Source organism: Cardiocondyla obscurior, linkage group LG11 (assembly GCF_019399895.1).
Source record: "Cardiocondyla obscurior isolate alpha-2009 linkage group LG11, Cobs3.1, whole genome shotgun sequence".
NCBI lineage: Eukaryota > Metazoa > Arthropoda > Insecta > Hymenoptera > Formicidae > Cardiocondyla > Cardiocondyla obscurior.
This window is the reverse complement of record NC_091874.1, coordinates 2,260,933-2,288,563: the sequence shown is the minus strand read 5'-3', so window position 1 is coordinate 2,288,563 and position 27,631 is coordinate 2,260,933. Positions and strand designations below refer to the sequence as shown.

The window sequence follows — 27,631 nt, the reverse complement described above, 5'->3', positions numbered from 1 at the left end:
GTGTAAGTTGTGTGGAACAACGAGGAGACCTCTCCCGTTCCTTTTCTGGAAAGATAAAGATCTGTTTATCCCTCGAGAAATTACATTTGAAACACAATTTCCATTCAACTAATTTTCTTTTTTTATTTTTTCACATTCAGAAAAAAAGAAAAAAGCGAGAGATAGAAACTGCATCATTACGATGACGTAAGCGGGTCTCTCCTCCGCCTTTCAGGATCGATTCTCTGACGTCATTGAGAAACATTTACGTAACAGGAGTCCGTGGTTCTGTAAGTATACAGCAGTCAGCCAAATATCTGCTTCCTTTTTTTATTTTTTTTTTTTTTCGGACACCCTTCGACAGATTTGAATGTTTCTGATAGAATTTAGTGCGCGTTAGATTTAAATGTTTTTAATTTAAATCCTTCGACGGTGTGTTCTTTGCTTATATCTTTTAAAGGTCGGGCATCGGTAAATTGCAGTGTGCTTAGTAGCGCAATATTACCATACCGAAAGGCGCGCATTACGCAATTGGTTGAACTATGTAAGAATTCACATGGTAATAATATGCTCTCGGCCAACGCGACGAGATCACGTTTACGCGATAACAAGTGCCAAGACCGCTTATTATCGCATTTCTTTTCTTTCATCGCCTATGCATTTCCATGCTCGATGATCAGTCTCGGCTCCGGCAAAAATAGCACAATAATAATATGCCGCGCGCGATTAAACATTATATTTACCGCTGTGCCAACAGATCCACGTCCGGCTCTCACGTTTATTATTACTGACGTTGTCGATCTCGTAGCTCACCGTATTTCCGCATCTTACGGATCTCCGAATGACATTTCATCATCCGATCCCGCAATACGTTCCTCTGCGAAAATACATTTTATTTAATTGCCGTAAAACGGCACCGTAGACAGCGTTGACAAAACCGAAGTTGAGCTGCGTTTTTAAGTCGATTGACTTCGCAGAGTAAGAAACGGGAGATTTTATTTCGGATATAAAAATGTTAATAAACACCGATTTAAGTGTTTTGGAAGCTGGATTTGGAATTTAAGAGACTTGAAAAAGCGAAAGTAATTGTTTCATAAAAGACGACGTAAAACGAAGGAACGTATCGGGGTTTAAAAATAGAAGAAGATTGCTTATGAAGGAAATAAAATTATGTAAATTCTTCTTTCAACTTTTCTCTTTCAAAGTTTTCCCTTTTGTTTACTATCCAGCTTTTGGAAACTTTTCAGTCCAGCTTCCTGACGCTTAATCCTTCCCGTCCCGATGTTCGAGCTGATAAAAAAAGGAACAATTTCCAATGGCAATCAGCTAGTCATCCTATCAATGACTCAGGCAGTATATCAAAAGGATGGCTCGATTTCTTTCGGAATATGTTCCATCGCGACAGGGTCAACGAGCTTCGACGCCGATACGTCTTATCGACGTCGCGGAAGCGTGTTTTGCAGAAGTAAAATCATCTTAATTAAAAACAATGAAGCAAAATGTTCATTTCAACGAGATAAGAAAGCCGTCCTAACATTTTTTTCCGCAGTCGAGACGCATTTCTCATACGGTTTATCGCTTGTTATTTCACGCGTTACATTTTGCTGCGGGCGATCTCGATTAATACGTTCCCGAATAATGCCAAATATATTTCAACTTGAAGTGTAAGAAGAAAGGAAGAGCGCCGAATGCAAGTTTATCATAATCCACGCGGTGATTACGCATTTTATTTTCCTTTAGCGATAATACGAGACACGTCGAGGGGTAACATTCGGCGTGTCGCGACGGAAATAACGCGCCATCGAATTCAATCACTCAAACGAACTAAATTGCAATGACATAATCAAGAAAAAAGAATCGAAATCGGTGCAACAAAGATTTATTAGGAAAGGAAAAAAAATCTCCCTTTTTCCAAAATTTTTATTTCTCCCCAAATCTAATCGAATCAGACACGTTAAACAAATGGTGCAAAATTTTTAACGAAAGAAACGTATCGTTTCGCTCTTTCGAGCAGCAGTTTGGACGATTGTTCTTGTGAAAAACGAGGAAAGGTAATCAAGGCGAATTTTGCACGACCGAGCGATTTTTGCTCGTTGTGACTGCTAAATTAAAGGCAGCGCCGACTTTTCCTCGCGTTAGCATGATTTATAGATGCACCGTGTATGTCAAGGGCGTTGGTTCTTGTACCGTATGAAAACTTTCGCCGTATAATTTACGAGTAAACGCCTATCGCGAATGTCACATTACCTCCGCGCGAGATACGTATTACGTTTATCGGAACAACGTTTTTCTCTTTCCCCCGTTTTTTTCTTCGGCAAAGCGATTCCAAGGCCGCTATCGGCGAAATACACCCCCGCGCCCCGCGAAGATAACTTTAATTACCATAGAAGATAATTCTTTAAAAGATATAATTCTTTAAACGTTGGCTATTATTAAATTACATTTTTGACTAATGACCGTTCCTCCTTTCGCGAATTTTCAACAATGCAAACCAAATTGCGTCCAGCTCTATCGAGGCACGCGTTTAAAAAAAAAAAAGAAAATAAAAAAAGAGAGAGAGAAATACTCGTTTATATTAACAACAAGTCGGTTCTCCATTCGATTCTCAAATAAAATACTGAGTTGTACTTAGTGATCCGAGACAACAGTCAGCTGGTTCGCATTTTGAAATATCAATTCGAATATCCCTCCATATTTTTTTTCCCCTTATATTTCGCGCGTCGACGAAAAGGATGAGGATTTGATTTTGGCGCGCTAAGTCGCGAGACGCTAAGGAAGAAGCAGAGTCAGGACGGTGCGTCACTTAAGGGTTAATTATCGTAATGGGACGTCGTCCAGTTTTCCATTTCACCAGCGCGATTAATCCCGCCGCCTACGCTCGTTCGTTTTCCCGTATTTGCCCCTCGAAGTTGGAAAGGCGCGCCGATAGACCGCTCGATACGCCGCGTATTCGCGGGGGAGGGGTGGTTCGCTTACGGTGGCGCGGTTGTCCCTAGAGAAACGCGTGCGCGCGCGCGTGCCCGGCGCGAAGCGGAGGCTCCGCAGATCGGAGCCGAGCGGTGATCATTCAGAGCCCGACCAGCACATCGCGCGCGAGCAACACGCGCCGTTTCCGCGCTCGCTGGTGAAGGTAGCGAAGCGGGTGAAGTCGCGCGAGGGGCGACGACGAGCACGTCGAGTACCGACGACCGCGAACGGTGCGCGTGGTGAAGTTTCCACACGAGAACCCCGGAAGGAAAGCCGGCGCAGGGAGAAGGTGGAGAAGGACAGTGTAACCGTACCCGGAGGTAAGATTCACGCGATGGCCGGCGTCCGCGAACCCCCCGAGATCGATCTCCGCTATGGCTACGAAGCCCAGTTTTCCCCCTCGTTTCATTTCGCGGCCAACCCCGAGCCCGGGCGATCGCCGCGGGATGCTGCGTCGAGGAGGCGACGGCCGCGCGAGACGAATGAAGAGGGACGTCGCGAGCGCCGCGCGCTCTTCGCCCGCGATATGTTGAATGAAAAGTCTCGCGGAATACCGCGGCAACGCGGGTAGACGTCGCCCGGGCGACGGGGCACACGACGTAAACCCGTGACGCTTCCGGGACACCGTGGGAACGCGCCACAGCGACGGTCTCTGGCGCCCTCGCAACCTCGCGCTGCGCGCAGCATGGCCGCCCCTCGGAAGGTGGCTGCCACCGAGGGTGAAATTCACCGGGTCACGCGAACGAACCCTTTGTAACTTCCCGTGGGCATAGGCGAGCCACAATTTGCGCCGATACCTCGCGGCCTTATTGTTTAATCGCCTGAAAGGGAATCGCCTTTTGTCGCGGACATTTATTTCAATTGAGTCACCAATTTTGTAATTTTAAGTCGAACTACAAGGAGAATTAATTTCGTCTTATTGTTTTTTTTTATTTTTTAATTTTATTTTCTAAAACAGAATCTTATTTTTTTTTTTTTTTTTTTTTTAATTGCGAAGTACCTTGACGATTGTTTTAGAAAATGTTGCTTGAAAATTGTTTGCGGTGGGAAATGTGAAATTAAAAAGTAGGAAAATAATAACTAATAAAATAATAAAAGACGCTGCAGCTCTGGCGCTAATATATTTCGGAAGGTAATTTGTTATCTCGCGATTAAGATGATGCACTTTTGCTAACTGATTCGAGCACGTGCTAAATACGCAGTATCTTGATATCGATCGCGTCTTATAAATAGTGAACTTAGTAATAACAACAGGCTGTAATAATGATATAAAATATTACATATCGTTTTTTGATCCTTTCCCGTGCTCGAATCAGATTTTCTTAACGATTACATTCAAAATGACGAAACAAAAGATTTAATTACGAAGGTGAAAGACAATTATCTCCTTTAAATCAAATTTGCAAGCTAAATTTCACCAGGAAATGAATCTTAAATTCGAGAAGGGCCATACTTCAAAATTGAATTCAAATACGAACTGAAATAAAATTAATATAGACACAAACTGTTATTTTTTTTCTTTTTTTTTTCTACTAAAAGACATTGATATTATTTGACGAGAGTATGAATTACTTCTACGACAATTTGGGTTCTTATTTTTTTTTCCGAGTGCTCGTATCAGCCTGCAACTACCAGATTTGTTATCGATATCGTTCCCAGAAAGGAAGGTAGATAACGCGCGTTTCTATCCGGTCGATTCACCTATTAAATCATTATCTCGCGACGTAGGGGCGAAAATTGGACTCGAAAAACCCGGTCTGCGACCCACGTGGTCTATTGATTTTCCCGTCGTTCGACGCTCTTCCTCTCTTTCTCTCTCTCAATCCCTTTTATATCTAGCGCCGCTGCTGTCGTTATCAACTGGCGGCCCTTTCGCCACCGGTCGACGTCGACACTCTCGAAAGAGTGCGCGGCTCGAGGGCACTCGAGGGCATTCGAAGGCACGCGCGATAAACGAGTCGGAAATTCGTTGCATAATACGACTTATTAAATCGCGCGAACGGGACCGGCGACTCGTCCATACCTCGCGCGCGTAATTTTCTCAATGACGATCGCGGCCCACGCCACACGTGACGCGAAATCTTCGCCGAGTGTCATCCGGAAACTGTTCCTTCTTCGCGTAATTACGACGTTCGCCGTAATGCCGCAATTTAGATACATTTAGGCAGATAACGCACTTCGTCGCGAGAAAATTTTTTTTTTTTTTTTAAGTATGGAAATTTAATTTTCGTGATATATATAAAATGTTAATTTATGTATTTATTATTAACGAGACATCGAGAGTCTTAATTTTGAAAGTCCTGATTGCGTCACCTTTATGCATAATGTTACGCAATGCTAGGCAGCACCGAATATTTTTCCATGACAATCTTGCCTTTTGTATCGAGACAGGTTGAAATAAATCCTCGCATCAGGAAGACAATAATCTATAAAGAACTTAATGGGAAAGATCCATTTACGTATCTTTGAATAATAATTAATTTTCGAAGATAACGTGAAAATGTCTCGCAATAATTGCAATCGTTTTGAACAAAAGTTTTATGCGCACGACAACAAAGTAAAGTTCTAAAAGTATTTCCTTCGAGTCCACGAGCTCGACTTTATATTTTTTTTCTAAATTAAAAAAGGTGGAAATGTCTTCAAATCGTTTTCTTCTCGGTTTACGAAAATTTTTGTTAAAGTTCAGTGCATTTAATGATAGGAGGCTTCTTCTATTCGCGGTAGACGCGTTTAAATGTTGACGTATCGATCGCGCGCCGGTTATGCTATTTTGGGCTCTTAACGCAAAACTAAAATATGAATTAACAGGAAACGATTTGTCATTCTCGCGTCGCAAAAGACGCGTTGTTATTTTTCATGGAAAGTAATCGATGACCCCAACTCTTTGCTCACATACGTTTAACTACAGTTCGGGTCGGCACGCCGGTAGACGGTTTCGGATCGATAGAAAACCATGATGCAATATTCGCTCAGACTTTCAGCCCATGGATGTTATGGTACGCCGTGACCTTACTCAGCATATGTCCAAACCGCGAACCGAGACGATTTATTAATAGCGCGTTGAGAAAAAAGAAAAAAATAATACAAATTTTTTTAAATAAAATAAAAGGAAAACACTGCAAAAAAGTAGAGCAATACCGACGTTCTAGATTGGCTGAAAAAATTACGCGCATCCGTTATTTAAATTACAAGATTATAAAATAGATTTTTTTTAAATAAAAATCATGTGTATAATAATGACGAACGTTATTTTTATGTATCTCGGAATAATCTTTTAAATTTTACAACGGTAATTTATTTCACTGATAATTTTATTGAAAATAGATCGCATTCAAATTCAGAGGAAAAACGGTCGAGAGGTAGCTACGAGATGGCAATAACAATAATACTCAAATTGCACGCAAAAGTCCGTTAGCTTGACGAAAGGCGTAGGAAAAAAAAATTATTTCTTCGTGGAACACGGGCGGGATGTCTGGCCGAAAGTAGCGAACATTTGAGAGAGGAACCGGTATTGGAACAAGGGTCCTAGATAATACCCAAGGCTTGGACAAAGCCGTTTTCGAACGTTCTTTCACGTACGCGACACGCGCGCGCGTAGATTCACACCGACGTGAAACGGGACAAGAAGAGCCGGCGAGCAAGTGTACGTACACGCGATTTTGCACGCGTGTCGCGTGTGGGTATTTCTCGAACAGCTGAAGCAGTACGAGTGCCGGCCTGACACATTACGGCTTTGGATCAAGGGGATCTGCGAGGCGCGAGGCACAACGGTAGAATCTCATGGCAAATCACGGTATTAAAATTACGACATGCGAGAGCCCTTATAAAAATTACCAAATTAAAGCGCGAAATAAGCACTGAAAATTATTCCGAAATATTAAAGGCACTGAAAAATATTTTTTTTTTCTTTATTATTATAATATAAAACAACGAGATTTTTAATATCCAAAGTAAGTATTTTCAGTATTTATTTGGGAATTTTTATAAGAGAGCATTCTATCCAGCGAATCGTCTTTCTTTTTCTTTTTTTTTTTTTTGGAGGGGCAAGCATTGAAGAATGCTTCATCGTGTAGTCCGTATAGTTGTTTTTCATCATCGCGACGTGTTTCCTAGTCTTGGTTCTCGCGTTCACTTCCTACATTTCTGCAGAAATCTTTCTCTCCGGAGAAAAAAAATATAGAGCACACGGAATGCACCACGAGTTTGGATTACAACACGTGGCTACGTGATACTCGATGCGGGACAGCGAGTATCATGTCACGGTGAGATGCGAGGCGACACAAAAGCATAGAAATAAAGAAGTATTTTAACGACTGATCGACGGAGCTGATTAGGGCCGGAGAGACATTAACATTCATTCCGCATTCCGACCGAATATCGTTCGACGAAGTATTACTGTCTTACAAATTTATTAATATTAATAAAAGGAAAGAAAAACACGGGGAAAGAAAAATGTTTGCAGGAGGCACGGTTGCGTTTAGCAGAAGAAGCTGCTCCGCAACTGTTGTGAAACTTACGAATTTAATTGGCACATGCTCCCAGATTCGACTTAAATTAACAGAATAGATTCGCGATTTTTGTAACAGTCGCAAAGCAACTTTCCGCGGTGAACGCTTCTTTGAAAAGTAGGGAACCCTCTAAGCAAGTCCAAGCACGCTCCAGCGAACACAAAGTGTGAAGAACCGCTTGGGATTTGTTTTATTGGATATCCATGGAAAAGGAAGCCTCGCAATTCTTCTCTCGACCGTTTTTATCATCTTCAACGAATCTCGCTTATTTTTCTGTCGTAAAAATTCTAGTCGTTCTAGTTTTCGCTCCGCGACAAAACGTACCTTCGAATAACAATTGAGATTTATTCTTCGAGGCTATTTTCGTATTTGTAAATTATTTCCACGATTATTTTGCAAAAAAACAAAATCTACTTTATTATCTTTAATGAAATATAGTTAACGTTTGACGGATTTTTGCATTCGCGGCGATTTTAGAAGCCTGGAAAAAGTCAGGGGACCGACGAACTGATAAAGTCGATGTAACGAAACGACATTGACAGTGAGACTGCAGACTCGCCCACCTATCGGCGAACTAGACAATTGCTAAAATAGTCAATAATGCAAGTTTTGTTTGCGTTTCATACTAATGAGCACGATTAACGAGCGTGCGAGTGAGTATGTTGCACTAGGAAACAGGTTTCCTTGCTGAAGCAGGTTTGTCGGGTGAACAGCAAAGGTGTGTGCCGACGATCGCGTCTACGATTGGTTGACACGATCTGGCCCGATAACGACGCAGAATCCTAATTAATTTCGACCGCGCGCGCGATTACGCGTTCTCCAAAACGCGCTTTTCCTTGCTAGTATCGCGATCGCGCTCGCGACGTCGATCTCGGTCAGTAGAGCGTGTAGCGTTGAGAAAAACGCGCAAATAAACCACAGAACTATGTGCAAAAGTCGTGAATAATATCCAATTTTTTCTTTAACGCAGTGAAGGGTTATAAACTTATAAACTCGTGAGAAAGTGAGTAAAATTGAAATTAAAATAAAAAAAAAAGCATTGCAGATAATAAGTAAATTAACAAACAGCACGAATAAAAAAAAAGAAAAAAAAACGAAAAGAAAAGATTGTTTTATGTATTATTTTATTTTCTTCTTGTTTAAAAATTAGAAAAAAATAATTGTTATATGCAATATATCAATATTTAATTATATTAATTTTCTTTTTTTTTATTGTGTTTAGAGCATAATGTGACGATGAAAATTACATTACTAATAATAAGAACAAAACGGAAATCATTGTGGTTTGCTAGAAGAAACACGAGCGCGTTTATTAATAAAGCAACTAATATTTCAGCTTTGTTTTTTTTTTTTTTATGGGACACAATTACAATTTTTAATTATACTAGAAGAAACCAAGTGCGCGCTACGTGCGCGCTATTTTTTCAAAGACCCCAATTGCAAACTACGAAAAAGAAAAAAAATCATGCGACTTACCAATCTGCATGAGCTTCAGCGGAGTTGAAAGTTCTGCCGGTGACTGTAACATAAAAAAGAAAATAATATAGACATGTTAGTTAAATAATAAGATTAATAAAAAAAAGATTTGTTTTTTTTTTTTTAATTTATACTTACTTAAAAGTTGCTCCGCTGATGCAGGATGCCCGTCCCGGGCCTGCTCCTCCTCTCAGATGGGACGTGTCGAGTCATCCTTCCGCGCACAAGTCACTCGCGAACACCCCGACCGTGATTTTATAATCGCGTAAATTATCGACGCGTTCCTGTCGGCACTCGCGTTTAGAATAAAGCCCTACTAAAAAACTACGCCCGAATACTCAGCGGAACTCGCGGAACGACCGACGAACCGGCTGCGGTTCGTATAATTATTAATCGGCGGTGACGACACTTTTGTAGACGACGGTGGATGCAGGCTGCGTCGATCTGTAACAAAAAAAAAATTCAATTGTAGAGATGCTATTTAATTTTTACAAAAGAATGCACGCGCTTCTAAACGTTATATCAAATTAATAATAAAAAATAAAATTTTTCTTACATCTGGGGTTGCTCCGTTGATGCACGATGCCTTTCCGAGGCCTCCTCCTCCTCTCAGACCTCCTGTCAGAGTTAACCAGCTTCCTCTTAGACCGTTTGACCCTCGTCCTCGCACCGGTTACCTGCAAACAAGCCTGGATAATTAATTAAAATTACACGAGTCCACGCAACACTTCTGAAACAAAAAGATCATTTCGCAGAGATGTACGCGTAAGGATATAACTTACTTTGAGGAAAGGAAACGTAATCACACGTGCTCTCCTCACACGGAGAATGGAAAGAAGATAGTTCTCGTATCGCGAGGTTTTCGTTGAACGCAAATTTGGCCGAACACGCGGTCGTTGCGTAGTATGTACGTGTGCTTCGCGCGACTGCTGGAAAAGGACAAAGCGAGAGTGGGAGTAGTGGGGAAATATACTTATCGCGCGGTACGTATGCTCGCGCTCGCTCTCACCCCGTCCCTGCCGCCTCCCCCTGACCCCCCCCCGCGGCTATCTATTCCTTACTCTCGTTCGATTTAATTGTAATATTTAATTAGTATGTCCAGACAAAGACGGTACTTCCTCCAGATCGTCCTCGATCTCGAAAATCGCGAAGACCGTCTTTGCCTGGACATATTAATTTAATATTAAAATTAAATCAAACCTGAAAATCGCCGACTTAACAGCCGACGTTGACTCTCACTTGGCGTGAAACAAGATCGCAAAGTTTCATTCTTGCAAAGTGCAACAATTTTTTCTATTAATGTCGATATTGAGGCGATCGAAATGTGAATTTAACGTCTGAAAAGTTTCGTTGTTCACGCTACGAAAGAGTAGCAGGACGAATTATTATACTTCACAGAGCGAAATGGACCTGTTGCCTGTCGCGTGTTATGAAATCGCGGGTTTTTTTTTCAAATGACTAGAGGAAAAGCCAGCTTCTTCAACCGCGCGGAAATTTCGTTGATTTTTCCTCGAGATAAATTGACGGCCGTTCGTTACGAGAAATCACGTTCTCGGTCGTCTCGCTTCGCGCGATTGTCGAATGCATTATTCAGGAAGAAGTTCTTCGGGAGAGAACTTCGACCATGAAACGAACGCGGCATTGCGATTTATATACGCGCTCGTGTTCCGTTCCGTTACTTAGAGCCGATGAGAGAACCCTAATAGAAATTCTCGATTTGATACTGGTAAAACAAATATTAAACATTACTTATTTTGAGTATTAAAAGTGCTGAAAATTATTTATTTTGAGTACTAAAAGGATTGAAGTTTATTTATTTCGAGTATTAAGTTCACTGGAAATTATTTATCTTAAATATTAAAACATTGAACAGCAATGCTTTTAGTACTCGAAATAAGTTACTTCCAGTATTTACTTGTCAGTATTAATTCGGAAATTTTTATGAGGAAAAAAAGCGGAAGATGGATTTTTACGGTTTATTTTGGCTTTTATGACAGAGATAACGTTGCGTTATCTTCTCCGCGGGGAATGCAAATAGTAACGAAATGAAACCGTCGGTCCGCCTTGTAAACAGGAAAAACGAAAGAGTTTCTATTGCCGTAGAAGGAAATCCCTTCTTTCGAGAAGACACGATACACTTTCGAAATAAACCTTGAGAGCGTGGAGAACTCCAGAGAGTAGAGAATTAAAGAAAAAAAAAAAAAAAAAAAACCCGTTCGTGGAAAAAGAAACCATTCTACAAGTGGTTTATGAGTTTCGCGTGACGGGATGTACGTTTGCGGTCATCGATTTATTGTTGCAGTGGTTGAATAATCGGACCAGAGGGGTTGTCAACTCGTTACGTAAGACGTTATACGATGTATACCCAAACAAATTGCGACATTTTTATCTGCACGATCTCTTTAAGAAGAGACTGCTGACTGAAAAATCGAGCGGCGATACTGTATTCTGTTGAGTAGAAACGAAAACGCGCGCAATAAACATAAATTATCATAAATTTTACACCTCATGGTTGGGTTATTTTGGTCGAAAATGAATCGGACGAATTCCTGTTTGAAAAAGAGATTTCGTTGTTGCCCGACTGTTGCTACTTTTCCGCGACGCCGGTTAGTTCACTCGTCTCAACTCACACATAAGAATAGAAAAATATTAATGAAAGAATTAAACATAATCATTTGATGAATAATTTTTATAGAAATTTTCAAATTAATACTCCCAAATAATAAAACTCACTTATTTTAAGTTTTAAAATATAGGCGATGGTTTTGATATTTAAATTAATTAATTTTTAGCAATTATTTGGCAGCGTTAATTGGGAAATTTCTGTAAGGGAGGGTTTGAAAGAACGCGGTCTGCTGTTTCAGAAAAAATGTCGAAGTCGGAGAGCATCAAAGATGGCGAGAAGGGACCTTACGATCCAGTTCCTACCAGCGAAAAGGCCACCGACGAGATCAAGCTGGAAGCGAAAATGTCACTTCTCAACGGTGTTACCGTCATCGTTGGTTCCATCATCGGTTCCGGTATTTTTGTCAGCCCTACGGGCGTGCTCAAGTACACTGGAAGTGTGAATGCGAGTCTTCTTGTTTGGACGGCATCTGGGATTTATTCCATGGTAAATCCATTCTCCTCTTTTTTACTGAAAAGCGAGCTTGTTTTATCGCTCCATTTTTCTTTAATTAATTCCCATCTGAACGCTGAACACATTAACATAATTACAATAGCTACAAACGTCTTGCATTCGCAAATAGAATTTATTCGATTAAATTACGATATGTTACTTAAAAAAAAAATTAAGAAATTAATACTATCTAATAAATATCAAACACTTTGAGTCTTAAAAGCATTGTAGTTGAGTATTTTAATATCAAAATTAATAATTTTTATTAATTTTAGTATTAGACTAGACTATTAACTAGTGCGACTAATTGGACATTTAGCGAATGAAATCCTTATGTTTTTTTTGTCACAGATAGGGGCTTACTGCTACGCCGAGCTTGGCTGCATGATTAAGAAATCCGGGGCGGACTATGCGTATATTATGGAGACCTTCGGGCCCTTCTTAGCATTCATCAGACTCTGGGTCGAATGTATGATAGTGCGCCCTTGCAGCCAGGCCATCGTGGCTCTAACTTTCAGCGTCTACGTCCTCAAGCCGCTTTTCCCGGACTGCACGCCGCCCGACGAGCCCGTCAGGATACTCGCCGTCTGCTGCATATGTAAGTGAATATAAAAATTATAACTAAGCAGCGTAGATTAATAGATTGACTCAGCGTTGAAGGATTTTCTGCTCCAACGACTCTGTCATATTAATTTGTTCGACGTGAAGTCACAATTAGCCATCGCATGGCTTTTGCACGCAATTGTAATCAGAACGGAAACGGACGAGCAACCGCGACGCAATACCTGCGGCTCGGCTACCCTTATAAAAATCAATTCAATACCGCGAAATAAATACCGAATGCCGTTCATCTCAAGTATCGAAGGCACTTGGAAATTATTTGTTTGAATATTTAATTAGTGAGCGACAGCGCTGGCACTCGAGATAGCTATTAATTTTCAGTGTTTAATCGGCGGTATTAATTTTGAGATTTCGATAGGGGTTTTGCCGGCTCGCGTTTGTTCCTCAGTGGTAACGACTTCAAACAACGGGCCCGCAGAAAATTCGTCTTTCTCACAGCAATCGTGCCCTTTGCCCGCGCGGAACGTCATCCGGGGTGACTTTGAGCCCCGTCCATCCTCCGCTCTTCCTCCCGCACCGCCGCGTTCATCATTCGATTCAACTCGTTCTCAGAGCCCGTCTTTGTATCGTCGCCGTCCTGAAGGAGAAGGCCGGGTCGAGATGCCGTGATTTATCACGCGTCAAAACCTAATGCCCGATTAAATTAATTTACTTCTAATTCACCTTCCTGATCATTCATCCTTCTATTTATTTATCTCGATTTCGCGCCTTCCACGTCAACTTACCTCCTCTTTCTCTTGATTTTAACTGACGGCTTGATTGAAAAATTAAATCGCGAGCGGATATTCAGCGAGCTTGATTCGAGTAAATAACAGTTTTTATTTTAGTTTTTATTTTATCATCTCGCTCAAGTCGCTCGACTCGCTGATTGCAAATTAGACTCGTAAAGCTGTCTCGCGGTATCTATTATTATTATTTTTCTTTTTAATTACAGTGTCTTTTTATTCATATAGATTATGGATAAAGATATTTTTCTTTTCTTTTTTTAGTGACAAAATAAGGAAAACCATTAGTCATTTGGTGATTACTTTTTTAGTGTTGTTTGCAAAATGTAATTTTTCATTATTTATCACTTTTAATATTTTATGACTATATTCCCGTCGTAATGTTTGTAAAGCAAAACGTAATGCATATAATTTACTATAGATAAATGTAAATTGTCGTTTTTTGCTCGCACAGTTGACACTACTAAATAATGACAACTGGTGAATTTATAAAACGAACTATATAATTAAATAGAAATATATCAACGTCATTTTTATAAGCAAAAAAAATTTACAAAATTCAGTACTACTGCCATTCAAAGATATATTTTTTAATTAGTAAATAGGAATGTAAAAGAGCTGCGGAGCTGTTTTTAATTTGATTAGAATAATTTAAAGCGAATGTTAAAATAATTCTCGCGACGAACGCAAGAAAATATTAAAAAGAAACGTCGTTTTCAACGAAAGGAAAAATGATTTATCGAAAGTTTCTTCGCATTCAAGCTCGGACTACTTGCCGATCGTATTACTTGAGAATTTCCGACGAAACTACTTATCTCTACCTCGAGGAAGCTGCGTATACGCGGAATTCCCTCGGCATAGCGGAATCTACAATATTCTAACAACCTTGAGTTTCCCCATTTTGCTCTTGATGTTTTGTTACCTCCGCTCATTTTTGAGCTCCGCTCAGAAAGGATTCAGTTATTCTTTCCGTACGGCAAACAAGATATCCGCCATTCGTCGTCGACACGCTGAATTACAAGACGTAAGAGTCTTTAAAAAGGACGTCACAACCTTCGAAAGAATCTTCCGAAGTGTAATATGACGATAAAGAAAAGACAAGAGGCAAAATTAAATTACAAAAAAAACAAAAAAAAATAAAAAATGTAATTTCTAGATTTCACAAATATAGAAATTTCTCGGATTTTTAGATCTAATGACGGAGTTTTCATTTACGAGTTCCTCGCCGCTTTCGTTCGGTTCGCGTGCGAAGCGGCATTCTTCACGAGACAGAGTGAACAGTAATTAAATTCAAGTTAACATTTTTAAGCGCATAAATTAAACGAGCTGTAATTCTCGCTTTTTGCACCGATGAGAGTAATGATACCTTCTCCCGGATGCAAACCGAGGCGACCGCGCGATTTTTATTCCCTTTCAACCTCGATCGAATGAACGACGAGAAAAAAAAAAAAATATTTGCAGGCGGAATTAAGTGATATCCTCGCGGAAATTCGAGGACGCACGCGATTTTTTTTTCCACGCGTCACGCTCCTTTCCGCATCTTTGCGACCGGGCGTCCGAACAGTTTCCCTTCAGTTTCAATTATAATTATAGACGAGATCGAGCCGTGGAATAATGTATGCGAGATACGCGACGCGCGGGGGGGAAAAAAAGCCATTTTTAACGATTTTATTCTGCGGGCAGCCTCGAGCAAGCGTGTCGTGTTCCTCGCGGCCGCTTGACCACGCATTTCTTCCACCTCAGTGTCACCCATCTCCCGCGGATCGCGTTTCAAATGACGCAAATGCATTTCAATCATTTCTTCCAGAAAATAGTCAACGAAGCATTCCCCCAATAAATATTTACCAGACAGTGGGATCGAGTGAAACTTATAAATATTTGTGCGAGGCACAGCGTAGTTTATTTCACGTAAAAAAAAAATATTTGATGGAAAATATGAAAATTTTAAACGAAAAACTTAACACAGCTCTTATTTATTCTATCGGAGTATTTAATCGGAGCGCCGGAAATCTTTTGCACTTGTTGAAGAATACGATCGAGCGAGCGTGAAGCCTGGAGATTGCCAAGTGAACAAGCATACACGTCTCTCGGATTCTCTCGCAAAAAAGAAATTACAGTTATTCAGGATCGAACTGACTTCGCGTAAAATTGATCGCGAGAAACGACGCGAGATACAAACGAGCCGCTCGTATACGCGAAGAAAGCATGAATTTGGTTTGTAGAACTCCATTTATTTCTTCCGATAAATCGCTCGGCAAATGTGGAAAATTGATTTTCCCGTGATAGAAAACGAAGCGCGGGACGACGTGAATGTCATTTGCAAACAAATGGCAGTGAATTTTCAATATTTATGATGAGAGCATTAAAAGAGAGATTACAACTTAATAATAGAATTCTGCCTTCGTGATAATGCGCACAAATTATTTCTAAAAAAATGTTTCCCTGTTATTCCTTTAATTAACATTTAATATATTAGATTTTAAAATAGCCATTTAATTTTTTACTTTGCATGTCTTTGCCTTGCTACCTTATTGCATAATGTGTACAAAGTGATGTAATTAAAAAAAAATTATAAAGTACAGCACAAAAATAGCTCGTTCCCTCGTTACCTCCACGCGTTTGAAGCGACTTAATTTCGACTTCTTCCTCGCAAACGAACGGCGATCCGTTTTCGTTTCACCCCAGCAAGTGATAGAGATCAATGACCAGAGCGAGCGCGCGTCTGCATCCTCGCGCTTCGTTCACGCCAAGTGCAATGATTCGCGCGGCCAAGCCATTCCGTCAATCCCCATTTCTAATTCATAATTGACACCTACAGCTGGCGACGAAATGTCCCGCCGTGCAGCACCACGCGATTTTTGCCTTCCGCGAGATGACGAGATCTCTGACCTCGGTCAAAGTTTCCGCCCTTTTAAGCACCAAATCTTGACGGGTTGTTTTAATTAAATTTAATATTCAACTGCAAGATAAAAGAAATAAAAAAAAATTTCTGTCGACGGGACGGATTTAACGTACTACGTGCGTTAATCTTGACGACACGTGGACCGTTGATGGAAAGATGCCGGGCGAATGGAAACGTCGATGCTCGCGGCCGCTCGCGAGTCAAAAGCCCGACGGCAATCACGCCTCATTGTGGGCAAATGTAATTTAATAACGTCACAACTGGCCGCCGCAACAGCATAATTCGCCGGCGGGGGGGGATAACGGCCCGGCAAAGGAAGGCGAAGGGAAGGAAAGGCGAGACCCCGGCCGGGAGGAGAAAAGGGGAAGAACGGCGCAAAGGGGAAAGAGCAAAAGGGGTGACGATCTCGCGAAATTTCTGCGAGATGTTGCATCAGTCTCCCATCGTTCCCATTCTTCCTCCTTTTATTCTCAATCCGCCAAGGACGGGGTGACGTCGCGACGACGAAGAGATGGGATCTCCTCGACGAGCTCCGCGACAAAGGAACGAAGTTTATCAGCGAATTGATGTGCCATCGTTCATGTAGATCGAACGATTCACGGCGCGCCTGATTAAGCTACTCTTCCAGAAATGAAACAATAAAGCGGAGAGGCTCGAGCGAGGAAACCGCGACGAGACAAAGCGACCGAAATTAGCGTTGATAAACCACAAAAATTAATTCGACGAATTTGCACCCGCGATGAATTCAATCGAAGCTATCTCACGGCTTGTAATGACTTTTGGCATCACAAAATTATTGCGAAATGTGGATATTTCAACGCGAACTACGCACGTGGGATAAATGACACGCGCAAGCGTGATTTTAATTTAAAATTTAATAGTTGTTGATTAGATTGATAATTGCGAGCGCGAGTCGCAACGGGTTAATGCATCACACCTGTCGTAAGTGATATATCAAGCGTGAAAAGGTATTTAATCACTCGCGAACCACCGAGATACCTTTCACGGTCCTCGGAGATAGCTCCTCGGTCTCGTTCTCGGAGAGACTGCTATATTTAGAAGCTGTATCGCAGTTGAATGGCGCCTTGATTGCGCGATAATTACCTGCTCGACTCAATTGTTTCAGGTATCCTTGCGTTCATAAACTGCTGGGACGTAAAGTGGGCGACGAGGGTGCAGGACATCTTCACGTACGCGAAGCTGCTCGCGCTCTTCGTCATCATCTTCACCGGGGCATACCAGCTCTTCACCGGTAAGCTTATCATCGTGAATGTATTTTACATAAAACGTGAACAATGATGTGACTCGTAAGAGAATAACATCTTCGTGAATTACTCTCGCTAGGGTGAAACTGAACATCATTCTAGCGCCTTTGAATAAATGAGCGCGATAAATTAACTCTCAAATAAAATACTTGGTTACGGAAACCAAGAACAGTTCTTAAACATTATATAAATTATTCTACAACTTTCTTTCTTTTTATGTCTGATGTAACGGTTAAAAAAAGGCTTAAAAATCGATGCATTAGAATTCGAGATATAGCAAAAAAAAAAAAAAGAAGTGAAATTGTCAGGGTAGTTTTCGATACGAGGGTTAATAAAAGTGCACAAGCTTCGTGTGCGCCTTACGGCGTGAAAGGTCAACGGCATCGCCGATCGCGTGCGGTCGCAGGGGTCTGCAACGATCTCAGGTGATGCTAATCAGCGCCGCGTAATCGCGCGGTTTGGTTTATCGTTCATCGCGAACGATTCCACGAAACGCCAAGGCTCTCGTGCAATTTCAAACGATCTCGTACCAGGTAGACTTTCTCCTCGCGAATGATTTGTCCGATCGATCGGTAGTTTCGACATTATTCGTCACGCCGATCGCATCGTTCGCCGCTCCTTTCGTTTTTTTTTTTATTGTCGGCGAGGATAAAATCACGAGGGACGTAAAAAAACTGATTGGACAGGCACGATTCGTTCTATCGTGACGAAGAACGTGAATGATTCCGTAGCATGTACAAAAATATAAAATAAATATAAAACAAAGTGTTCAAATATAATCGCTCTGGGAATATATATTCGTGCAAGCATACCGACGTATAACTGAAGTTATTATTAAGTGAATAAATCAATTTTTCATTGATTGAAAACCGAAGCGTTAATAAACTTCTTCTGTCTTTCTTGTGGAAAAATTTTGAAGGAATCGACCATGTCCAATGGAAGCTGGAAGTTTTTTCAGCGCTGTATAATACAACTGCCGGACGAGACAATTTGCCCAATCAAAAAAGGTGCGCGGGCGACGCGATGTAGTCGGTGTGCGTGCAAGGAATCGCTTAAATTGGACTATTCAGCGAACCAAGTAGTTCCTTGACCGTGATGTGTGACAATCATCTCAGTTCTAACGAAACCTATCGTCGATCTCGCGCCCTTCGCGCTCACGTTTTGCCGGCGATTTCGTTTAAAAAATGCACTTTTGCACGAAAGGAGTGATTAAAACGTCTTAATCGAAATGCAAATAATCGAAATGTCAACTGGAACTCGTTACCAGGCCGCGTGCGACAAGTGATATCACATGTGGCTTGACAAGATCATTTCGTAGTCACGCGCGTTACGTAATGCAAACAAATTGAAGGAGACGCTCGAAATCGATTGTTATTGAAATATGCACCCCAATTGCAACGAGAATTAATATTTCCCTCTTAGAAAATAAGCCCCTTACAAAATAAATCTCTAATAAATGAAATATATTTTTGAAACATGATTAAAAGTCAATTTTTGATTTTCGTTCGGCAACTTTTTAACGCCAGGAATACCATTTGCGTTTCAATTTTTCAGGACACACGCAGTACTTTACGTTTGACAACAGTAACACGGAAGTCACGTCTATCGCCCTCAGCTTTTACTCAGGCCTGTTCGCCTACAACGGTTGGAACTACTTGAACTTCATAATCGAAGAACTGAAGGATCCCGTTAGGTGAGAAACTCACGCCCGTCGTGCGACAAATTGATATTGCGAATCTCGAAGGTGGTTCGCAATTGAACGTTAATTCGGTGACAATAGTCGTCGTAGGACTTCGCTTACCTTCGCACGCTCATTACCGTGCATTTATCTAGGAACCTACCGAGGGCCATCGGCATCTCGTGCACTCTCGTTACGGTCGTCTACGTTTTTACGAACATGGCCTTTTACACGACTCTCAGCCCCGTAGAAGTGCTCGGCAGCGAAGCTGTAGCAGTGGTAAATATAAGCGAAATTTTTTAAGATAAAAAAAAAAGAAGATTTGTAATTTTAAAGCTTGAAAGATATTCGAATTGAAAGATAGAAAAGTAAAGCTGAATTTTATCTCAGCATAAATAATTTTTTATGTTAAGACATGTACGAGAATGGATCGCTGATTTTTTTTAAGTGATTAATTAAATAATTCTTAAACCGCAGATGAACGATCACTTTCGGAGCTCCTAAACCATTTTTATTGTACGCAGACATACGCAAATAGATTGTTCGGCGTGATGGCGTGGACGATACCGGTTTTCGTGGCTCTGTCTACATTTGGCGCGGTTAACGGCATCCTGCTTACGTCTTCACGGCTTTTCTATGCGGGCGCATGCGAAGGCCAGATGCCAGAGATACTGACGATGATCCAGATTTCCAGGCTGACACCTGCGCCGGCCGTAATCTGCATGGTGAGCCGCCCTTCTTTGCGATTTACATGTTTATTTCCACCGCGACGAAAATACGAATTACTTAATAAAATATTGATCGGTGATTATTTTACGTATTACTATATTATGCAAATCTCCGATCAATGACGCAGTAACTCTTCGCCAGCAACATAGACTGAAGTCGTACACTGAAAGAAAAGTACAATTACTTTGAAGCCCAATTATAATTTTATAATATTTCTAATGATAAATATAATTGACGATCAAATATTTAATCGACTCCGATCTCATTTATCGTTTTAATATAATAAAATTTTGTTGGCGGACACTTCGTGAAGAATTATTATTTGAATTATTAAAGCGTGATTTGTTTCTAACTTTTTTAATTGGTTAATTCTTGATAGATGTGTAAGTTGTCGGTTCGATTGTCCTTATGTGTCCCAATATTGCGAGACGATTGTGCGCAAATTTTCACGTACAGAGCGACACTTGCCGCTTGTTTACCAGCGTGATTACTGCCGGAGTCGACAAACACAGGGACACAATGTCTAACGGACAGGTTGTTTTCGCTGTTAAACTTGTCGCGGCGGTCAAATATACTTTGTTGGAATTAAAGGCACTAGTGGAAACGTTATGTGACAATTTTCTTTTTCTCCAGGCCCTGCTGTCTATGCTGTACCTGTGCTCTTCCAACATCTTCATGCTGATCAACTACGTTGGCTTCGCCACCTGGGTGCGTACGATTACCGCTTTTCTTTAAAAAAATTCTCAAATTAACACTGCCAACTAAAACTCACTTATTTTAAATATTGAATGCTGTTCAACATTGTAATATTTAGGAATTTTCAGAAGGGTTTCCTTACAACGAGAATAGAGTGTCGCGTAATAATTAAATTTTATTCTATGATAATAGCCGTTTTATTATCATATCTTGGGATATTTTTAATAATTAACGCGAGATAGCTGTCTTCTCCCTGATATCAATACATGAATGATGTAAAGATCTTACGACGCGGCTGTCATCAATTAGATAATTGTTTCTTAGAAGCTCGTGTACCTGCCTCAGAATCAGCTCGATTAAAAGAGTAATAATTTTCCAATTGACTAATACCATTTGACGCAATTGTCTTTGGGTCGCCGTTGGCGATCGCATTATCGTACATAAAGCTTCTCTAATAAGAAGTAATCTACCGCGCATTATTTACGAGTTTAATTTAAATTGCAGCTCAGTATAGGTGTATCCGTGCTGTGCCTGCCGTGGCTCAGGTGGAGCCAGCCGAACTTGTCAAGGCCGATCAAAGTGAATCTCATCTTTCCGGTCTTCTACATTTTGGCCACTCTGTTCGTCACCATTGTTCCGATGTACGCGAGTCCCGTTGAAACTGGTGAGCACTTACTGTCCGACGCCTCGTGACACAATTAAATAAAAAAAAATGTCTTACGAAAACGGTTCTATTTTAGGATACGGCTGTTTGATGATACTTTCCTCTATACCTGTCTACCTCATTTTCATCGCGTGGAAGAACAAGCCGAAATTTTTCCAGATAGGAGTCGGTAAGTCTTCACGAGTGAATTTTAATTCGTCGCGCGAGATAAATTATTATTTGTTAAATATTAATTATTATTCATTAATCGGATATTAATACATTGAGCGTTATGCTGATTGTTTTGTTTAAAAAGAATATGGAAAGTGAAAGAATACTTCAGGCAATTTTTAAATTTATTTAAAAAAAAAAAAAGAAAAAAATTTTAAATTGCCGAGTAATTTAATAAGGCGAGCCGTTATAGTTCCAGAGTTTTAATTTATAATTTAAGAAAACTTTTGCGGACGCGGGATTTTTTCGTTTCTCTCATTTTGCTTAACCGATTTATTCCCGCAGGCGCCGTCACCCAAACTTTGCAGAAGCTGATGGTAGTCGTGGGGCCGCAAAAGTCAAAGGTTCAGAACACACCGTAACAATTTTACTCTTATCATATCACGCATGCTTAGCACTCATCTCTTTTCTTTGCCTCTTTTTTGTCTTATTTGAACATCTACCAAACATCTCTTTCGAGATCGTTGACGATCTACGCACGCACGACTGCATTATCACAATCTCTCTTTTCTTTATGCACCTACTATTTATCGCACTACTTTTATCAATTTTTAACCATTTTATGTTGCATTATTTATTACAACAGTATTATATTTTTACATATTTTTATATATTTATATATATAAGCTTTCAAAAAGTATCAATTAAATTTTTATCCGACGCCTGTTCATCTCGCATCATATTTCTTTAGTATTTTTAGCGCACGTCGCAATTTCGAATTTATTCTACAATTATTTAAAAAGTTTAACGCATTTTTCTCGAACTTGGAGTTCAATCTCTCGCGAGTAGTCACCCCAGTCACCTAAGTTGACCACAGCATCGTTGAAGTTTAATTTTGACATCATGCACACCGGCATTACAGACACACGAACACCCACAGAATTTAATCCTTTTAAAGAGCCCTAATAACTTTGACATCGGCGACTAACAGACATTTAATAATCTCGGCCGGTCGCCACCGCGTTTCTAATACCTAGCTCGGTTCTGTTGCAGTAAGCACAACGAGGCTGCTGCAGAAGATAATGCTGGTAGTCGGCAAGGCAAAACCCGCTCAGGTGTAAACATTCAGGACGAGCTGGATCGAGATCAAAGTGGCGAAGACGAGGCTTTTCCGGGATCAGAAGACACGGCGGAATCTCGTTGATCTTAATTACAGCTGACGATCGCAATCTCCTATGAAAACGAGAAGAAAGTACAACTGAGAGCGATCGCTTAGTAGATCTGACTGCGTTGTTCTTCAGATCCCTCCAAATTGAAGGAGCGTCCTGGAACAAGAGGCAGCCATATCGTGTCGGGACGCAGAAAAAAAATCAGAGTGAAACGGCTCGTCTTCTACACTCGCATCTTGGTCTCGGCGAACTTTCGTCGCGACCTGCTTGCTTAACCACGAGATTTCGAAGTGAGGCTATTCTCCCTCGTTCGATTTTGCGGCGAAGAAATGTACGCGATAATACGACTACGCGCTTCTGAATTAGTTTCGCTTGAGAGTTGGCGTGCGGAGCTATTCCGATTTCGCCAGGATGAGGATGATCGACTGTTCCGATTAGCCTTTCTCATTTTATGTTGGTGCTGCCAGTATTTTCTAAAGCAACATCTGAGTATTTGTGAGTCTTCAATAATTTGCTTGAATGCGAAATATAATTATAAAAATGCTTGCAAAATAAACTACATGTTAAAAGTTAAATTATCTGATAAAAACAATTTACTGGCAGCACTATAAAAATGTTTAAAGTATCAAATACTTCGAGTTTCTAAATCTGGCGCATTCGGATACCAAGATATCATTTCATTGCGGTGAAAATTCTTTCCATCGAGATTAAGATTAATTTATGCCTATAAAGATTAAGAATAACGACGCGCAGTACGCGTCATAAAAAGTTGTTGTAAGAAACTTCAATTAACTTAAGAATCTAGGTTTAATCGATCCTAAAACGAGGAATTTACGCACCCGTGCGAACTACAGGCCTCTTTCCTCGAGATGAGTTAATTGCCGAGTGCAGAAAAAAGCTCGACAAATTTTTGCGTGATTCCATTGTATACCAAATGAATCAAAATCGCGTGTTCGACATATGTGTATACCTTTAAATAGCCTACAAGCAATACATGTGTCATGATTACACGCTGAGAGAAACATGCAGTTACCTTTGGTCTCAACGGTGAATCTGGGATATTTTCAATGAGTAAATACAGTCGTCTTAACCATTCCCATCACCATAACGGTTAAATCGACCATGTTTATCATTAGAAATGCCTTAAAATTGCAATTGAGGCCCAATTTCTCTCTTTACCGCATCTTTCTCTGTGTGACGATTTGTCAGTGCAAAAATTTTTAATTATAGAATCTGGTCGACGTGCCAGAAAGGTTGATATGACGATCAAAATATTGCTGTAGGTGATCAGGCCGAGTTCAACATGTTAATCTTATTAATTAGCCGTAGCGTGCGATAGATATTGCTCGCTGTGTATGTATTCTTGTTCCTCGTTGTCTCAACGTTGTTTGCGATTTCGGCACGCAAACATGCTTTTCGTAATCGAGCCTCAAGATTCGTCCGTGTATTGAAAGAAATTTGTACTTGCTTTTTGATCCAGCTATCGTTTTATGATATTTCTAACAATATATATATATGATCGGGTCAATTATAAATATAACGGAGTCTATCATATTTACTATTGAAAATATTATAAAATTGTGGCTGGGTCCAAAAGTAACTACACATTTTCTATCAGCATACACTCCGCCGAGCATTCCGTTTGTACACATTTATGGTATCGCTTCTTTACGTTTTCCACCCGCGATCCGCGATCCGTTTCGTTTTAGATTAAAACTAGGGATGCAAATATCTGGAAACAATGTTATTCCCTCTTTGACGCGCCGTAGCATTTACGAGAAGTACATCATTTTCTTCATGGAGACTGCGTTAACGTTTTCATTACCGAGCAGTCGAGGCGCGCCGTAAACTCGTTTTGAGAGAAAAGACTTTAGGAAATTACTAAAGAAAGAAAGACGAAAAAAAAAAAAACTGTGATTAAATATAGACGCTAACGTGTATATTTTTATCTCTCGCATATTTTTATGATTTCGCCGATAACGTCATAATCTCCGCGACCGTAGAGATTTCGTAGCACTATTTTGTGAGAACTGTAAAAAGAAATGTGTAGAAAGAAAACTGGTTGAAGTAGTTTATGAAAAAAAATGGAGCGTTTTTTAATTCATCGGTTAATCCATCGCGTGAAGAACACTAGCTCTGAATTGTTTACTTTGAGTATTATAACATATACTGAACAATATAATGTTTTTAATTCTCAAGATAAGTAATTTTTAATTTTTATTTGGCAACATTAATTTGCAAATTTCCAGACTTCGAAATTTGTCTGGAAACGCGATGGATTTGTAGTTGAATTAAAGAAATAAAAAAAGAAAAGTCATTCTTGTATTACACGAAACGATTTCACGCAACGTTCGTTACAAAGTGGCCTCCGTACCTCGAGAGAGGACACAGAATATTTTGGCGTGCCGTTAATATCTTGCATCCCTAATAGAGATCTATGCGCACGTGTGTGCGGAGATTTAGCCCCTCGTTCCAGCGCCTTCAAACGCACCGTCTTTCACTCACGTTGTGAAACCAATTGACTTCTAATTTTGATTAACTAACTATTCCTCGCGTTTGAAACTTGGAAACGAGGGTCTAAACGTGCATTGTTACGCGCTGGCATTCGACTGTCAACGTCGCATAATACTTTTATATTTTACTGCCACTGGTGATAAACTGCATGCATGTATGTGCGACTCCAAGACTGGAGTAGTAGAAGAAAAACGATTTTCAGAATCTCGTTAAAGAGAAATTGTGATGTTTACAGGCAATTTAGAAAAATGAAATATCAGCTTCGTAATTGAAAAGAAAAATAATATTATAAGGCTTAGGAGAGTTTGTAAGTTCATGCGCAAGTTCTTCGGACTTTGATAATAAAACAGGATTAAAGTATCGGACTAAGATTACTTTTTCAACTCAGTCATCAAAAGTTTCACGATTATTCAGTATATATTTTTCATTCCTTTGGCAAATTGTCGCTTCGTTCTTTCTCTTCCAGTACAATCTTTTTATCTTATCCATATTAAGGACTGCATGAACTTATAAACGTACGATTACAGTTGACAGAAAATGTGTCTATTTAATTTGTAAAATCTTGATCGAAACTAACGAGGACAGGAAGATGTAAAAAAAAAATATTCTTCCGCGAAAATGTATTTCTTGCGGCGGAATTAAATGGTGTGCATGTCGTTTGATCTGCGGGCGCGTCTGTGCCTCTCAGAATGTGATTATATTTAAGTCTCGAGATTTTTCTTTCGTATACGAATAACAGCGCTCGATGTCTCCCTCACTCTTAATTATCCCGGCGACAAATCGTTTCTTATTCGAACGAAGATAGCGATGTTACGGACGCTGCGTACTTTGCGCTCCTAAGAGCTCCGCTCGTAAAAGCGGAAGGTAGAAAAGCGTTTTAGTTAATGGCGCCATTGCACATATCCGTAGCGGAATTGTTCTAGGACCAAAAGGGAAAGACAAACCGATGTATTTTTTACCGCGTATACGTAAAACGAGATCTCGCCTAATTAAAGGATCCTAATTTCATAGCTTTAGTTACCACAGTATCGTATTCAAGAGGCAGCTCGGCTATCCGTTCGTTCTTCGCCTTTCAAAAATCACAGATACTTAAGCCAGCAGGCGTAGTGACATTTTTTTACCGCAATAACATTCAACCGGTGAGACAATAACTTTTTTTCTTTTTCGCGAAGCCCGGTGGCGTAGTTTATCATAAACGAGAAGCGGATCGCCGACGCTACACTCTCGCAGTGATAATTTCATAGTTCTTCATCACCTTAGCTATATTTTTACGACACACGTCTCGAGAATCATGTATCGTCATCAAAGCTCCTCAGGATGCCTGCAGATGCAAAGCTACACATTACAAAATTCTAAACTAACAATTTTATAATATACATATATATGTAATATAGAAGTATTCGAAACTCTGTGTGGTTGTTATCGATAGTTAAAAAATTTTTTTAATTAACTTATAATTATTTTATCTTAAAAAAGCTATGTTAGATTGAACCGATTTCATTGTTGCTGCCTATCTGCGTTTCGTTTGGCACATTTTATACAGCGAGAGTAATATTTGCTTGATTTTTATAATTTATAAATTGCAATTATCATCACGAATTTAAAACTGGTAAATTTGTATAACATGTAAATGTGACTCATGTCAAGTGATTCCTATCACTACCTTGATCGGCTCGATTTGCCGATGGTGGTCGACTCTTATTATTATCTCAAATTATTATTAATTTTATTATTTTATTTAGAAAAAAAATTGTATAGTAAGGTACATAAAGAGATGGAGTTTCGAGTGTAAACCCATATACCCCTGATGTATTACAAGAATCAGTACCTCAAAGTTCTGACGGCGACGATAAAGTAGCGTTTTGAGATTATTTAAAATAAAAAAAAAAAAAATATTAAATTTGCCGCGCGACATTAGCTGGTTATTTAAAATGTAAATTACGTTTTATGGAAAGAACGCATTTTACGAAACTTAAATACTTAATCGAGATAAAATATTATTTGTAGTAAAAGAACGTCAGCAGGCATTCTGAATCGTGACAATAAGGCATCAGTGTATCAATTGACAGCGAAATTAGGTGCGAAGAAAAACGAAAGAGAGAAAGCGATGAAAACGAATGTTATCAATACTACTTTTGTATTAATTTTTATTTAAAGCCCGATAATGCGAGCGCGTTCGAATCGGTTTTGAGCGATTAACCTACCGATATATTGATGAATAAATAAAACAAAGCATCACTTTCTCGCATTACAAATTAACAATCATGTGAATTGAGAGCTGTAGCTTAGGATCTGAGCACGTAAAAAAAAAAAAAAAAAAAGAAACAAAAAAACAGTGAAAAAGAAAAAATATATATATATGTATAAAGAGCGACATGTGACAATATATATTATATTGTGTAAAATTCCGTGTGCTGATTAAATCTCCTCATTAGCAGCTTATTAAGGTGGCCTTGCCGTAGAAAAGTTC

General features: G+C 39.9%; 1 protein-coding gene across 7 annotated transcripts; it reads left to right on the top strand.

Moving 5' to 3' along the window:
- Positions 1-154: 154 nt before the first annotated feature.
- LOC139106471 (large neutral amino acids transporter small subunit 1) lies at positions 155-25,521 on the top strand. Of its 7 annotated transcripts, XM_070663282.1 has the most exons (12): positions 3,046-3,266; positions 11,795-12,042; positions 12,400-12,646; positions 17,423-17,548; positions 19,116-19,254; positions 19,395-19,518; positions 19,764-19,964; positions 20,602-20,676; positions 21,169-21,328; positions 21,405-21,497; positions 21,824-21,882; positions 22,532-25,521. In XM_070663282.1, the coding sequence occupies exons 2-12, from the start codon at positions 11,800-11,802 to the stop codon at positions 22,532-22,534; spliced, it is 1,470 nt and encodes a 489-aa protein (XP_070519383.1). In that variant the 5' UTR covers positions 3,046-3,266; positions 11,795-11,799; the 3' UTR covers positions 22,535-25,521. The 7 variants fall into 7 exon arrangements, 6 of the variants coding, with proteins under 6 accessions (XP_070519379.1, XP_070519383.1, XP_070519382.1 ...); XR_011546361.1 differs by having other exon boundaries at positions 21,405-21,882; XM_070663281.1 differs by lacking the exon at positions 21,824-21,882.
- Positions 25,522-27,631: the final 2,110 nt, after the last annotated feature.